This window comes from Procambarus clarkii, chromosome 37 (assembly GCF_040958095.1).
Source record: "Procambarus clarkii isolate CNS0578487 chromosome 37, FALCON_Pclarkii_2.0, whole genome shotgun sequence".
NCBI classification, from domain to species: domain Eukaryota; kingdom Metazoa; phylum Arthropoda; class Malacostraca; order Decapoda; family Cambaridae; genus Procambarus; species Procambarus clarkii.
Genome location: NC_091186.1, coordinates 18878270 through 18894452, shown reverse-complemented (window position 1 = coordinate 18894452; position 16183 = coordinate 18878270). Strand labels below are relative to the sequence as shown.

Here is a 16183-nt window from a genome sequence, read left to right as displayed (position 1 = left end):
CACCAACCGAGAAAACTCTTTGATTTTTCCGTACCCATTCTAAATGTTTGCGAGGGATGTTGTGTACGAAATGGACTCTTAGGACCTCCAGTGAGAGGCAGCCATCGTAGAAAAAATTCCCAGAATGCCCTAGGGCTGCTGGCTGGGTTAGTACTGAATGAGCAACCATGGGTGGCGCACGCGCCTCTGTCTCCCAAACTCCTGTCCGACACGGTGTTGAAAGATAACGCTCTGTCAGTGAAATTCAAACCTTATTGTTTGAAGAACATAAGGGTCATATTATTGGTGAAGCTAGGCGCAATAAGGACCTAACACAAAGGTCGGATGCAAGTGATACAGCACCTATGAGGACGATAGAGTGAGTGTATTCAGTTGTAGCTCTGAGCATCACCCTTGCAATCCTATGCTATCTCTAATTTATTTAGATGATACATAGATGAATTGTTTTCTGCATTCAGTGATGATGCATTTGATACAAATAGCATAGATGAACAGTGTTAGCGGCTTCCATGGTAGTGTTTTCCATAGATATTTTTAAGAATACCTGAATCTCTTCCTGACTCTTTGAGGCAAGCTGAATCTCTTCCTTTGTGGGACCATACAAAGTGATCTTTTCAAGACTACCATTCAAATTTTCCTATAATCTTTTCAATACTACCTTATGCTTTACAAGCTTGGCTACATACATCCTACAATTACTAAAGCCAAGGGTGTACGTGAGTACGTTATTTGCAAACACACAGAATGAAGAAACAGAAGCGAAAATTTATCTGTACTTGCTGCAATGAGAGCGAAGTCACGCCGTGCACTGTGGACTACTTCATTGATTATTACTCACTTCCGAAGTTCTGAGTGTGTAATAGTGTGTGTTACTGTGTAAATAGTGTGTGAAACTGTACATATTGTAATTTTTGTGAATTTTTAACAAGTAGTATTGCAGCAATAAACATTTATTTTGGACACATTACTGACCCATGTGCCACAGTTTCCATGGAACATTACGAATGTTCTACTGTATATAAAACTGCATTGGAAATACATAGAACAAATAATTGAAATATATTTGTGGCAACACCCGGTGCTTGAATGGCCCGCGGGACCGTGTCTGGGCGATTCATGCATGGGCGACCAGGCTCTGATGTCGTCACAGCGCACCTTGTTCACGTCCCCACAGCCAAAGTAAGTGGAGTTTGGTATTTATTTTTACATAGACATTTTAAGGGAAGGGAATTTATCATTTTACGAAGAAAAAAGAATTTTTAGGGAACGCTTTATTTCATGCGCACAGGGGGAATTTAACAATAAACTAGGCGCAGCACGCTGGTTAAGGGTTAAAGAAATGTCTGAGTTCCCCATAATGACCTCTCCTGAAATCAGGCTTTTCAACCTCATTTTCTTCGAGATTATAATACATTGCATACTTTGTTCCAAAAAAGACAGTCACTTTTACCCAAGAGAGGGAGGTACTGAATGTCAAATATCTCTTCCTCTTTCTTGGTAAATATCAAATCCAGCTTGGAAGGAACATCCCCTTCCCTCACCCTTGTAGCTTGTTTAACATGTTGAAACATGAATGTTTCGAGGATGAGGTTTACGAATCTACAAGTCCAAAAATCCTCTGTTCTAGCTTCATATGCCTCCCAGTCTATGGCTTTCAAGTTCAAATTGCCGACTACCAACAGTCGTGATCTATCTTTATCAGCTCTCGCTATAATCTCTGTCATTATTGTTATAAGCCCCTCGTTTATTATCCAGCTCCTCCTTTGACCATGTATTGCATGGCGGTGGGCTATATGCATGTATGATTGTTAGTTTATCATCCTGATTGCAGATCTCTAGTGCTATTATGTCAACTGTTTGCGGATTGTTACCCCCCCCCCCATAGTCCGTGCTACATGGACATTTTATTTTTGAGTAGCTAAATCTAAAACAACATCATGGATTGGTAATCATTATTTCGTTTACCTTTAGGTGTTCTTTCACCAGCACACAAGGCCACCGCTTTTCCTAATTTTTGTCCCCTCTCTAGACTGAGTAGCCCCTTGGGAATATGACCTCATTTAAAATATCATCTTCAAGTTTTCTCTCTGTGAATGCAACAATGTCTGGTGTCTGCAGCTGTATTACATCCTGATTGATGAACTGATCACTTAACTCCAGTATCTTTGATCTCACTCCATCTATGTTGGTTTATACAATTTTCAGGAACATATTTTGCCTCTCCTTATTCTTCACTACCCCTTTCTCTAGTGATTTGGTTAGTTTGCCTTTTTGTACCATTTTACTGGCCTGCCTACCCCTATCACTTTGTAGAAAAAGAATTGATTTCTTCTTCATCCCTGCTCTCGTTTAGATGTTTTGCCTCGACGAGGTTCAGTTTTAGCTTTTCTCTGTCTTCTTTTGAAAGCTCTCGTCCTAATGACCATACTTTCCCTTCCTCATCACTTTGTAATTTTCTAGCATTCCTTAGTACTTCTTCCATCTGTTGGCACCGTTTAGGGTGATCCTCAAAGGACGATCTTTCCCTTTTACGTACTTTCCAATCCTCCTGTAGTCGCAGACATTCTTTATGGTAGTAAGATCTTCCACGAGGCCAACAATTTTATCCTACTTCTTTCTCTCCTACAGCTCTTTCTGATCTAGATGTTATCTCCTTTTCTTTGCAACCAAAAATTATCAGGGACTTCGATCAACTGTGTTTTGCACCATCTTCTGGTTAGATGCCAACTCTTTTCTGACTTCCAGCCTAATGTTTGTTTTATCTTAGTTGGTGCAGTGTTTGGCTTCCTTTACTGCTTCTTCTATTCTTTCCTTCTCCTTGGTCACTTGTACATAGGTGAGTTGCATATCTTTCTTGCACTGTTCTATTCCCTGTGTAACTTCCTCCATCTGTGCTGACAAAAGCTGTTTTTCCTGTTGAATTTCCTTACCTAACCTTTAAGGTAAACTTTTTAAGGAACTTTCAAATCCAGGGATCCCATCACAATGGTTGTACTCTTCAAGTCACTTGTGTTGTCCCGTCTTGAGTACTGTTCAGTACTCACTTCCCCCTTCAGAGCAGGAGAGATTGCTGAAATAGAGGGAATACAGAGAACATATACGGCACGCATAGATGCAATAAAGCACCTAAATTATTGGGATCGTCTCAAAGCCCTCCAAATGTACTCACTAGAAAGAAGACGAGAGAGATATCAAATAATATACACCTGGAAGATACTGGAGGGCCAAGTACCAAATCTACACAGTAAAATAACAACGTACTGGAGTAAACGATATGGAAGAAAATGTAGAATAGAACCAGTGAAGAGCAGAGGTGCCATAGGCACAATCAGAGAACACTGTATAAACATCAGAGGTCCGCGGCTGTTCAACGTCCTCCCAGCAAGCATAAGAAATATTGCCGGAACAACCGTGGACATTTTCAAGAGGAAACTAGATTTATTCCTCCAAGGAGTGCCTGGACCAACTGGGCTGTGGTGGGTATGTGGGCCTGCAGGCCGCTCCAAGCAGCAGCCTAGTGGACCAAACTCTCACAAGTCAAGCCTGGTCTCGGGCCGGGCTTGGGGAGTAGAAGAACTCCCAGAACCCCATCAACCAGGTATCAACCAGGTATCAACCTATCATGGTCATTTAAGTTTAAATTTGCTTTAACTTCATCCAAAGCTATTTTTAAGAGTTTATTTTCCTCTCCCATGGCTTTACAATTTATTTCCAATTGATTTTTGTCCTTGCATAAGTCTTAAACTATCCCCTCAAAAACTTTGCTACTCAAGTGATCATTAGCTTCTTTAATTTTGCTGATTATTTCTACATGATAGTTCACTATAATATTTTATTTTGCCAATTTGTTGCGTAGACTGCTTATATCAATGCTTTCTTCAATAAAAATCCCAAACTCTAGCTCTGTTTTGTTTTCCTTCTTGTCGGCGGTCATCTTGAATGTTGTTGTCTGCATTGTGAACACTTGGGTAACTTTTTCTCATCCAATTTTTCACTTCACTTTGCACATTTGTGTTATCTCACCTATTTTTCCAAAGCACAACACCTTTATGTTCTCTGGGACACCACTCACTATCATCAACCTGTACTACAATACTTAGGAATTGTGAAATATCCTGGAGCTCCTCTGATGCAGGTGTTGACACTAGGGGCATCACTTTTTTTCCTTCAATGCAGCAAATTAAATGTTATTTAAATTTTCATGATTTTTCTGCAGTTTGTTACTATTGACAACTCTGATAAATGCATTGCTTTTATCTCCTGTTTAATCAAAAAATAGTTTCCCCAGGCTCATATCTTCATATTCTTTACATTCACAGGGCACAGCAGATATTATCTTGGATTCATGCACAGACTACTGGGATGGCTATGACATTTGTCCATTGACAGAGAAAGACAGGTAAGACATAAGGGTTTTGTTCTAACAACCTGCTGATTACTGCTGTCACTAAGATAACTTCCCATTACCAAGTCACATCAGTCATAGATGTCCTGTTGTCCTACTGGAGACCAGAGCCTTAACCTGGCCCCGTCATAGAGGCTCAGAGAGCAGCGGGATTGTTACAATTGCCCACACTGGGAAAGCAACTAGAAAGTAGGTGAAGCAATAAAGAAACTGCATGGTTTATGAATTTGAAGCACCAAAACTGCCAACAGACACTGCAAAGATTCACTAGCAACGAAATGGATTACTTGAAACCAGGTATAAAACACCCTCTAGTGCACAAAATTGCCAACAGGTGGCATCCTGGAGCTCCCGGCATCAAAGCCAGCGACAACTCAGTCCTGATGCTGATGCCAGATATTCCATATTTGATCTTCCCTAGTCAGCTTATTATAACAAGTCCCATTCCTTCACCAAAATAAGTGCTGGCAATCTTTTGGACTATCCTCTGGGGCCATTTTGCTAGTGTATCATTTCTAGTTTTTTATATTTGCTTCATATGCATGTTTTCAAGCCTTGCTGCTTGAGTGGACTTAGCTTAATCTGTGTTTTGAGCTCGATATGTTTAGAGCTTTCTCCCTTAGATGCTCGTTTAGTGTTGGCTCTGTACTGTCAGAGTACCTTCTCTGGTGTACTTACATGTCAGTACTTACCTATCAGTGACCATGAGGAAGTGAGGTCAAGTTCTTTATGCCCCACCCCGCCTGCTAGCCTTTTCGTATCCATTATGTTAAAGCTTCATTATTCTAATAATCAATATCTTTGTCAAACTTTTCCTTAAAGCTGTGAATGGAGGTAGCTTCCACAACTTCTTCTCTTAGTGCATTCCACTTGTTGACCACACGTACAGGGTACGAGTATTTCCTGACACTCATTCGATTCATTTGCAATTTCAGCTATCACTTGAGTCTTCTTGTCCTACTTTCTCTCAACTTAAAGAGGCTATCCTTGTCCATTTCCCTCAGTATCTTGTACGTTGTTATCATTTCTCCTCTATTTCTTCTGTCCTCCAAGGTTGTGAGATCCAGTTCCTTTACCATATCCTCATAAATTAAGCTCTGTTGTCACAAATCATCCCCTTCAAGTTCTGGCACCAATCTAGTTGCAAACCTCTGCATTTTTTCAATTACAGTTTTCTGTGGGGGAGCCCCTTCAGCTCCCTGGAGCTATTGGGCTAATATGCGATATAATAGACTAGGGCATTAGTCATTGGAGTTCAGCCTACCGGGGAACCACGACTAGAACCTAGCCCCCTCAGAGAGGTACAGGAAGCAATGGCCCTTGGAAAACCCTCCTGTAATTGGGGGAATTCCTTATTTGCCACTGACCTGGGTTAGGCACCCAGAGCGGTAGGCATAACAAAACACCCCCCCCCCCCCCACTTGGTAAGAAAATTGCAACTAAATACCGAACAAAGAGGCACAACCCCCAGTTCCCAAGAAACAAGGAAACGAGCAAATTTCACACACTGCTGTCATGCCTCTTGTCTGCGCAGCCCTCCCCTCCCTTCCCCGGTAAGGGGAGAGTGGAGCCCCGACCCTCCACGCCAGCTACTCAACCCCAGTTCGTTTGCTAATGCATTTCAGGTAACGAGCAAGCCACTTGCAGAAAATTTGTCTCGATTGACGAGCATCCTCTCGGTTAACGAGAAAACCATTAGTGCTTCCTAGTGTTCCCACTAGGTTCTCCCAAATTCTCAGACGCCTCCAACGATGCAAATCAATAACATTTTGTTTAAAAGATGCTAATGATGCTGGGATGTAAAGGGGTGACTGCTGTAATGGTGCAAAGCATTGATTTATTTTTAGAAAAAATTAAAAAATAATTTTAAAAAAATTAAAAAAGAAGAAATGTTAAAAGGTTCGTTCAGTGTATGTTGGGTAGGCTGCTCCATTTTCTAAAAAAAAATAAAAAAAAAATTTGAAAAAAAAAAAGTCAAAAGGTTTATTCAGTGTGTCAGGTAGGCTAGTCCATTTTCTACAAAAAAAAATAAAAAAATAATTAAAAAAAAAATATGAAAAAAGAAAAATGTCACAAAGGTTTGTTCAATGTATGTCAGGTAGGCTGCTCCATTTTCTATGAAAGGTAAAACAAATTGAATCCCATATTGATGTTTTTCGTTGGTGGAACGGATTAATTTTATTTCCATTATTTTAGATGGGAAAATTCGTTTCACATGACGAGCTCGGTGCCGGAACGGATTGAATTCGTTAACTGAGGCACCACTGTACATATCAGCCTGGATAGCTCCGGGGAGCCTCCAGGACTCACCCAGAAAATGGTGTTTCATTATATTCAACGCTGGTTTTTTTTAAGTCCTTGTATGTTAGGAAAGATGAATGAGGTTACTCTATTTGGGATAGTTTGACTGGGAGACTTTTTTTGGCAGGTCCATTATGCTTGGACATATTGAGATTGTTCTGACCAGTGTTGATTGTTGTAGGGCAGTTGCCTGTCATAGTTGTAGTTCCTTTTTGGTGTGTAATTATATCTGTGATTCTGGTATGCAAGTGGGTCTGGCATCCAGTTCCATCCATTCTCTATGTTCCCCCTTTTGAAATCTCTGTTGGAATGGTATAAAAAATTAAATGAGTTTCCTCCAAATTCATTATTTTGCTTGCCACTCTTTATGTAGCATTCTGTGCCTTTCACGTGAAAGTATGGGCAGCTGAGGTCATAGCATTTTCTGTCCTCGAGTCAGGTTTGGCACATATCAGGATGGCAAAACATGTTGACCAGACCACACACCAGAAGGTGAAGGGACGACGACGTTTCGGTCCGTCCTGGACCATTCTCAAGTCGATTGTGCGAATCTTACAATCAACTTGAGAATGGTCCAGGATGGACCGAAACGTCGTCGTCCCTTCACCTTCTAGTGTGTGGTCTGGTCAACATACTTTAGCCACATTATTGTGACTCATCGCCTGCGCATGGAAAAACATATATGTTGATCCAAATCGACACTTTCCTTTCCTAAGCATATTTAAACATTTTTTGGGATGGTGGTATCTGCATTCTAATCCTTTCTTATTACCAGCATTTCTATGTTTGCATATGCCCTTTACATAAAATTTGCATATGTCTGTCCTTCTGTTCTGACTCGCTCTATAGCTTTGACCATTGTAGTGTCTGTACCTATCGAGCTGTCAGTGCTGTCTGTTACACTTTCTCACCTACTGTCGTCTGCATCTAGACATACTGAATCAGAGTTTACAATTAACTGAATTTCTGTTTCAGTTTCCTCCCTGACAGTTTCAGTTTGGCGGTTCATATTTTGGGGAAAATTAGAATAAAAGACCTGCCCAAAACGCTAAGTGTGCTAGTGGCTTTACAAGAATATAATAACTGTTGTATACATAAATAATAAATACACAAATACAATAATGAATAATAACATGGGGGGAAGGAGGAACCTACTAGCAGGAAGGCTGGTTTGACAAAGTTTTAGTTTTTTGTTTTCTTTATGGGGAAGTTTTATTGATGTTTTGAGGGCATAGGTCACATTTTTCATCCAGGCAGTAGTCTGTTTTGATTCACCTACCTTTCTGGGTGCTTCCCTGGTTGATGGCAACATGATAAACTTTAAATGCAAACTGTTCATGAGCCATTACATCCTGCGCGTCTGTGAGAGGGGCCGGGTACTGACTCGTGGTCCCCGGTAGGAAACAAGAACTCTGCAACTGATGACTCCAAGTAGTATGGCACTCATCCAGTAAGCTAGCTTCAGGAAGCCTCTGGGGGCTCACCTAGAAACTGGCATCTCATTCATTCAAGGCTGGTTTTTTACATGCCTCATTGAGTTGTCACATTAAACAGTCACTCAGCCACTAAATCTGTTTAGGATAATTAGGTTATTTTGTGTGTTTCATATTCCCTAATTAGATCTACTTTGCAGGTAACTCAATAGTTAGAGGCTCATGGTATTGGGGGTGCTATATTAAGTTGGGTTAGGGCATGGCAATACCAAAGGAAACAGAAAGTTAGTGTAAATGGGGTTAAGTCAGAGTTGGAAAATGTGAGTGGAGTGCCTCAAGGCTCTGTCCTGGGACCTCTGTTATTCATAATATATATAAAGGATTTAGATTCTAGTTTGAGCAGCAATATTTGCAAATTTGCCGATGATATAAAAATTGGGAGAGAAATAAACATGGAAAAAGATTCACCATCATTTCTTTTTGACGATCCAAATATGGTTACAAAATAGTCAAAAGATTGGCAGATGCAGTTTAATGGTAACACATGTAAGATTTTGAGGCTAGGTAATGATGATAGAGTTAACACTTTCGCCCGGGCATGACGCAGCATTGCATCATCCGTTTACTGTCGGTAATGCCGGGGATGACGCAGCATTGCGTCATCCACTTTAAATAATCGCCAAAAATCAGGTTTTTATCCGATTTTTTTGAGACTGGTTTTAAAATGCGCGCTGATGTCTTCCCATTTTCTTTGTTGAGCCTCGTGGCCCTCAGGCGGCTTGGCACACGCCGTGGGCCCATTGTTTTCGCTCCACTGTTGTGACCAATGTCGCCTCCCCCTTGCATCTCAAACGTGTGAACATTTCGGCTATTTTCCGTGGCTATATTTCTTACTGCGGCTTTAGAAGCTATCTACGCTTCCTCCACGATGGATAGTGATCGTGAACAAGGCCCTTCCAGGAAGAAAATTGCGAAAGAAAGACTTGAAAAGGGCGGGAATTGGGAGTGTAGCTGGAAGGCGTTTGAGCGCTCGCTTGCGGCTAACGCACGGCCCGTCTTCAATTCGTCGGCGGTTGGAGCGTGACCAGGTTTTTTATTTTATATGCTAATGTTCCTCTAGAGAATTCTATTGCGAACCCATTGATTCCAAAATGAAAGACCTAGAACGAAAATTGAGGTGACCAGAGAAAATAGTGAAAGCATTTTATCGTGTTTGCGCGCTCCTGGGTAACTCGTTCGCACTTTCTCTGTTTGCTGCAGGTAATTAGCCGGGCTTTTGGAGTTTATATGCATTTAGTGCTGTAGAGAATTCTATTGCGAACACAATGATACAAAATTTAATCTCGTAGGACGAGAATTAAGGTGACAAAATTGAAGAGAGTATACACTTTTCAGAATTTACGCGCGTTCCCGTGACACCCTGGGTCCCATATCGCACAGTTGAGGGGTGGCGCGCAGGGTACGCCAAAGTGTTAAAAAGACACGCACTAGATGGTGTTGAGATTGTGAGAGAGATCTGGAAGTTCTTTTAATATTTTTAATATTTTAAAAACTTAAAAAAAAATTTTAAAAAAAATTTTTAATATTTGTAATATTTTAAAACCAAAAAATCAATGCATAAATGTTCGTCGTAAGGCAAATAGAACACTGGGATTTATTAATTGAAGCGTTAGTAACAAGACACCTGGTGTTTTTCTTCAGCTATATCTTGCTCTGGTTAGGCCCCATTTAGATTATGCAGTTCAGTTTTGGTCGCCATACTATAGAATAGATATTAATTTACTAGAACGCATCCAGCATAGGATGACAAAATTTATTCCGCAAATTAGAAACCTGTCAAATAAAGAAAGATTAACAAAGCTTAAATTACATTCTCTAGAAAGGCACAGAATTAGGGGTGACATGATAGAGGTATACAAGTGGATGAATGTACATAACAAAAGGGGATAGTAATAGAGTATTCAATATATCAACATAACACAGAACTCAAAACAATGGGTATAAACTGGAGAAGCTTAGATTTAGGAAAGATCTGGGTAAATACTGGTTCGGTAACAGGATTGTTGATTTGTGGAACGAATTACCACAACATAATAGAAGTAGGATCTCTTGATTGTTTCAAGTGTAGGTTAGATATATATATATATGAATGAGATTGGTGGATATAAATAGAAGCTGCCTTGTATGGGCCAATAGGCCTGCTGCAGTTAATTTCAATCTTATGTTCTTATGTTCCTAGCTAAAAATTCAGTCAATGTCCTCGCAAATATCTTAAAGTAAATACCAATAAATCTTTATTTATGTTAATATTTGTAAAAATATATAAATAAATATGAACTGTAGTCTAATTTGAATTATTAACCTAACTTTTCTTGTGGCAGATATTAATCTCCGTTTTAAAGGGCCGAGAAGGACAAGTTCTTCCTATAAGGGTCATCTCATTAAACACATTATGGTTCTATAGATTATTGGCGTTTGGTATGTCAAAGTGTAGAGTCTAGTACCCTGGTGGAGAAGTCGTGCTTCTCATCAAGGCTTAAATCTTTGTCCCATCAGGATGCTATATTTTGTGTACACGGTAAGAATGAGAATATGCTTTCTGTACTTATCTTCTCTATGAGAACGTACGAAGCCCCTTTTCTCGTAAGCTTCATACATATTCCATCAGAATGGGTGAGAAAGCCTTGCACCTGTACAGCAGAAAGAGGCATTTCTTTATATTCATTACTATCTTTTTCACTTTACTCTTGTATGCAATCCTCATTTAAACTTAGAAAATAATTTATCTATGTTCTAGAAAGAAAATATTGGACTTCTACCACCGGACAAGCCTTTCTGCTTACTGTACTGCATTTTCATATCGTCCCACTTCCTGCGTGGTTAGAGGAAATCTAACTAATATCTACATGGAACTTCCAATTGATCCTACCCATCTTTATAATGCAGCTCGCACACCCACACCACATATCAGCACAGGTTGGTTAACTTTGCATAACTGTCAATTAAAAATTTTACTGGTGCTGTAATAATGCTTAAAATTATAATGAAACTATGACAGAAATGCTTAGCATGCAGTGTGAACTTTTTTGGGGAGGGCTCTGCAATGGCTTCTTACTGATAGCTGTCTGATTAGTTCTGCTATAGGCCCTTTCTCAAATCACTAAAAGCCTACCAGGAACTAGAGGCCAAAATCTGACCTCCTCATAGAGGCAAAGAGAGCAATGGCTGCATAATCATCCTAACTGAGAAATAAGTTATAAATAAGAAATAACATTTGACTTTGTATCCACAGATGTCAGTAACGTCTGAAAGCTCGAGTTCCTCACTGTTTTTGTGGTCCACTACGATTAAGTTCCTTTGTTTGTTAGGTCTAATATCATGCATTTTGATCTTAAATATATTGGGAATGGCATTATATTGGATACTTTGTGCCTTACTATTTCTGAAAACAATCCTATCTTTGTCATCAAAGGCAATGATGAAAAATGGCAAACCAGAACTCGTCCTACCTTGGTTGAGCAGTGGATATTGATACTCAGGCTGCATGGGGCCGGGGTGGTCTCTGTTTGCCTCTGTATGGTGGCGACGTTTTGCCTCTAATCTATTTGCCTTACTGTGATGTTTACTGTCCTAGAAACCTCCATCTGGATCCTCCTCTAAGACCAGGTGACCATCTTGATCTTAATGTGTGCCATGTAACACTGGTTTCTCAAAACCCTCGATGGTATTGTGGATGTTTGTACGAGAGACGCTGTGCACACCTCCAGCCGTCATCATGTTGGTCGGTTTATGGGAATGACATTTTAAAAGATGCGCAGTGCAGGTGTTAAGGATATTCATATTGTCCAAGAAGTTGATTGTTTTGGTGTTCTTCCCCTTTCTTCTGGTCTTTGCTTCAGTTCTGAAGTGATCTTATATTTCCAAACTTTCCTAAGCCTCAATTGATGGAGCAAGATTTTGGTCATTGTCTCCTGAGGCATTTGTGATTTGTTAAGAGCCTGGTGTGGCACCTAAGGTTTGGGGGATTTCAGGTAGATAACTCAGGGAGCCACCTTGGAACCCACCAGTAACAAGCATTTAATTATATATGTACTGAATTAGTGTGCATCTGTAATTGTGATGCCCTTTTTCAGAGGCACTGTTCGGTGATGAGGAACACACTGAATATGAAGAAATTGATGATATTGATGATGCTTTTAGAATGCAGTGCAAGCAAATCTTCATAGGAATGGTTACAATGCAGTATCAAGCCAAGACAGATATGGTAAGTACTCTATATCTATTGTGGGACATTTGGGGCTTGAATCTGATTATTTAAATATTAATGTAGTAAATTAAATTACGAAGGACCACCCGCTTTTATAGTAAAGAGGGAAACTGAGAATTTCTGATCATTAGATAATTCCTAGATGAACCAGTAACTATGGATAAAATACTAGAGAATATGATCATAGAAATAATTAATGGGCTGTATAATTAAATGAATCAAACCCTCAAACACCTACATTGGGGGGTTATTACTGGAGGTAAGTACGTCCAGGAACTAGTGTGGTTCGTTCACTAATCCAAATAATAATAATCTAATCCCATGAATTATAGTGAAACTAATGTCATTACCATGAATGGGAACATAGATTATAAGTATAGTAATGAGAGTCACAATAAACACATGTTAATCCTAAGAAATTCTGCATGTAAGTAATTTCAAGAAGTTCATGAATGAATACAAAGAATCTTAGCTTAAAGACGATTCCTTTATGTAAGCCACGACGCTTCCTCTAATTCCCTGGACTCGGCTGGCTGACGAATGGGATGGATTAACATGGGAGAAGGCGGCAGGGAGAGTTCTTCTCACGTGCTGCAAGACAAATATTTACAGTAGCAACTAATTAAACTACTGAATCTCTATATTCAAGAATTTAAGAATTACAGGTGATAAAATTAATAACCTGTTGTTTGATGTTGGCATACGTCGTAACGGTCAATCACCCAGCTACTACAAAACACTTTACAAGATGCATCAAATAAAGAGAATATACTTAGCTAATATGGGCACTGTATAAGTTTTAAGATTGCCAAAATTCGCGTCCCCAGGCTCTGGCTTAGCCTATCCTGGATAGTGGCGCGCTTCACTGGCCGGTCACGTGTAGTCAAGAACCAGGTTAAAAAGGTTCCTTATATGACACCAGCACCAGTTGAAGATATTATCTGCAAGGTTATTCACGCCTCACAGTGGCGACTTTCATCTGAGGATGGATAACGTCTACCCTGATGGCTGGGCAATGGCGTCTCCTCGTGAGTACGGTACGAGTAGGTCTGCCTCAGAGCTGCTCTCCACGTGTACTGGCAAGCCTCTCCAACCCACGCCGCGTCTCGCGTTCATTAGACAAATTATTGTTATGAATATTAGTATTTCTCGCATCTACGCTTGAAATGTTGAAGACTGGACGGGTTTATTATTTAGAAGAGGATAATATTATTATTTGCCAATTTAGGGATAGTAAACATATAAGGGAGAGGAATTAATGTCTCCCCATGGCATTCACTCGTGACGTTAACTTTTATTACTAGATAATCGCTATGACTCCAACGCTCTATTCGGCTTTTAGTTGGAGGTCAATTCATCTGTAATTAATTATCATACAGAATGCCTTGGTTATAGAGAATCGAATTTAATTCTCAGATACATTGGATATAATGTGTTTATTGTAAGGAAATCTGACGCAATACTGGCGTCGAGTGACGTGAGAATTCTAGCCTACTGCACAGATGAAATTATTAGTACATGAGAATTCTACGTGGTGTTAATTTTACTTACTACAATAATTAGTAGAGTTAGTAATGAGTAATGAGAATACAACAGTGTTGTATTCGGTGTTGGAAATTCCCAACATAACTCCGGGGGGAGGATTCTATTGTCGTAGTGTACTGTGGAGTACTGACCTATCCCAAAGTGATATTAAGATTAGTACATTAGTATGTTAATATGTTAGTATGTTAGTACACACATAACGAACGTCCCGGATATATCAAGGACTTACAAGAACTTGAGTCTTGCTATTTACATGTCAAATGAAACATGTTACTTATAGCCTACACAATAATTAAAGAATTGCTCTTAGTTGAGAACTAAAATAGGCTTGTAGTTTCCCTTAGTGGAAACATGTATTAAATATTGAAACATTAAATGATTAAGTTATCGGTAATCAGGAACTCTCTAAAGCTCACAATAAACTCAACAACTAGGGTCGCAGTGACATGTAATGGTGTATTACGTAGCTGCTGAATCATAGGTAAACTCAGAATAAGTTCCTAAGAACTGATAACACTATTGTATAATTATACAGTAAAATATTATTAGTCATTTAAGATCAAGGAGACTATGACACTACAGTAAGGTCACTGTCTAGGGTCGCTGTGACTTGTAACTATTGGGTTACTAGACAATAACATCACGCAGCATCACGATCACCCCAAATTCAAATGAGGAAATTGAATTTAATGTGCACTGCCGTGCAGTAGTCATGCTGACTGATGGTACAACTAATTTGCTAACTAGCTAAAATAATAGAAAAGTAGAGAACTGAAAAGTTTATTCATTAAAATCAAGGAAAATTCTGAGTCGACAGTGAGATTAGTAGCCTAGTCATTCTGACTTATGAGCTTATAACTCGTGAACATAGTGAGCTACAGTGAGCTCGTTAGCAGTGCTAACAGGGCGAGTTACAGTGAACTCGTCAACAGTGTTGACAGGGTGAGCTACAGTGAGCTCGTTAGCAGTGCTAACAGGGTGAGTTACAGTGAACTCGTCAACAGTGTTGACAGGGTGAGCTACAGTGAGCTCGTTAGCAGTGCTAACAGGGTGAGTTACAGTGAACTCGTGAACATGGTGAGCTACAGTGAGCTCGTTAGCAGTGCTAACAGGGTGAGTTACAGTGAACTCGTCAACAGTGTTGACAGGGTGAGCTACAGTGAGCTCGTTAGCAGTGCTAACAGGGTGAGTTACAATGAACTCGTCAACAGTGTTGACAGGGTGAGCTGCAGTGAGCTCGTTAGCAGTGCTAACAGGGTGAGTTACAGTGAACTCGAATTAACGAGGTGGAGTTTTGCATCATTCAATTTATCATGACGAGCAGTGCTCGTGGCATGGGGAACATTAAAGTGTTCGAAACAAGCACTCATATTATTACATTAATTCTAAGGTGAGCTATATTAAGCTCATGAAGCATGTTAATTAACAATGCTGATGTTTAACGATAATGCAATAAACATATTATTTCTCTGTAAATTCGCTTACGTATTAGTAAGTTTGCAAGTTTGTTCGTGTTGCGCTCCTACACTAAATAAGCAGAAATGAAAGAAAAACAACTCAAACAAATTAATGCAAGTATTTATCACTAACTCTTAGTGCAGAAAACATGGTGTTAAGAAGGTTTTCTTGGCAAACCTTTAAGCGCAAGTATAGTGGACCAGTGGTCCTAGTGAATTTGTGATTACTGAAGTTGCTTGATGACTTCAAAGAATTACTAAATTCAGGAAATGCCAGTGGCATTGAGTGCTAGATTCTCTAGCCTAACATTATTAATTACCTAGGGAGTACTAGATTCTCTAGCCCAACATTACAATTTACCTAGGAAGACTGAGTGTGGTCAATTACTACTTGTCGAGAATAATTCTAGGTCTGCAGTGAATTTAATGGTTTGGTCGCTGTGACTTGTACTTGTTTGAGTACGGACCATTGGTTTTCACTGAGAGCTATGAAACATCTCGGCGAGTATCAATTGCACTACATTCAATCTGAGTTTATTACTCAGCTGTGTTTCTCCTTTTAGCTTGCTGCTGGAGAATTGATTTACTGCTGACTAATTTATTATTGTTGGCAGGCTTAGGCTTGTTCACATTCAGAACTTTACCAGTAAGTAAGTAGCCACCTGCAGATTGGAGCATATTCATTCCCAATCATACATTGATAGTACAATGTACTATCAATAAACTATATGTGTTGATGTACCCAACTTTTTGATGGGGAACATTAAACCATTTG

At 39.7% G+C, this 16183-nt stretch overlaps 1 protein-coding gene across 6 annotated transcripts in view; it reads left to right on the top strand.

Annotated features, from left to right (window-relative positions):
• l(2)k05819 (transmembrane protein 94-like protein l(2)k05819) overlaps nt 1–16183 on the top strand; it is a 213712-nt gene that overhangs the window by 114153 nt on the left and 83376 nt on the right. For all 6 annotated transcript variants that reach the window (XM_069337199.1, XM_069337198.1, XM_069337197.1 and 3 more), the window contains 3 exons: nt 4320–4399; nt 10937–11115; nt 12273–12403. In XM_069337199.1, the coding sequence (XP_069193300.1) occupies nt 4320–4399; nt 10937–11115; nt 12273–12403 (390 nt within the window). The remainder of the gene's footprint in view (nt 1–4319; nt 4400–10936; nt 11116–12272; nt 12404–16183) is intronic.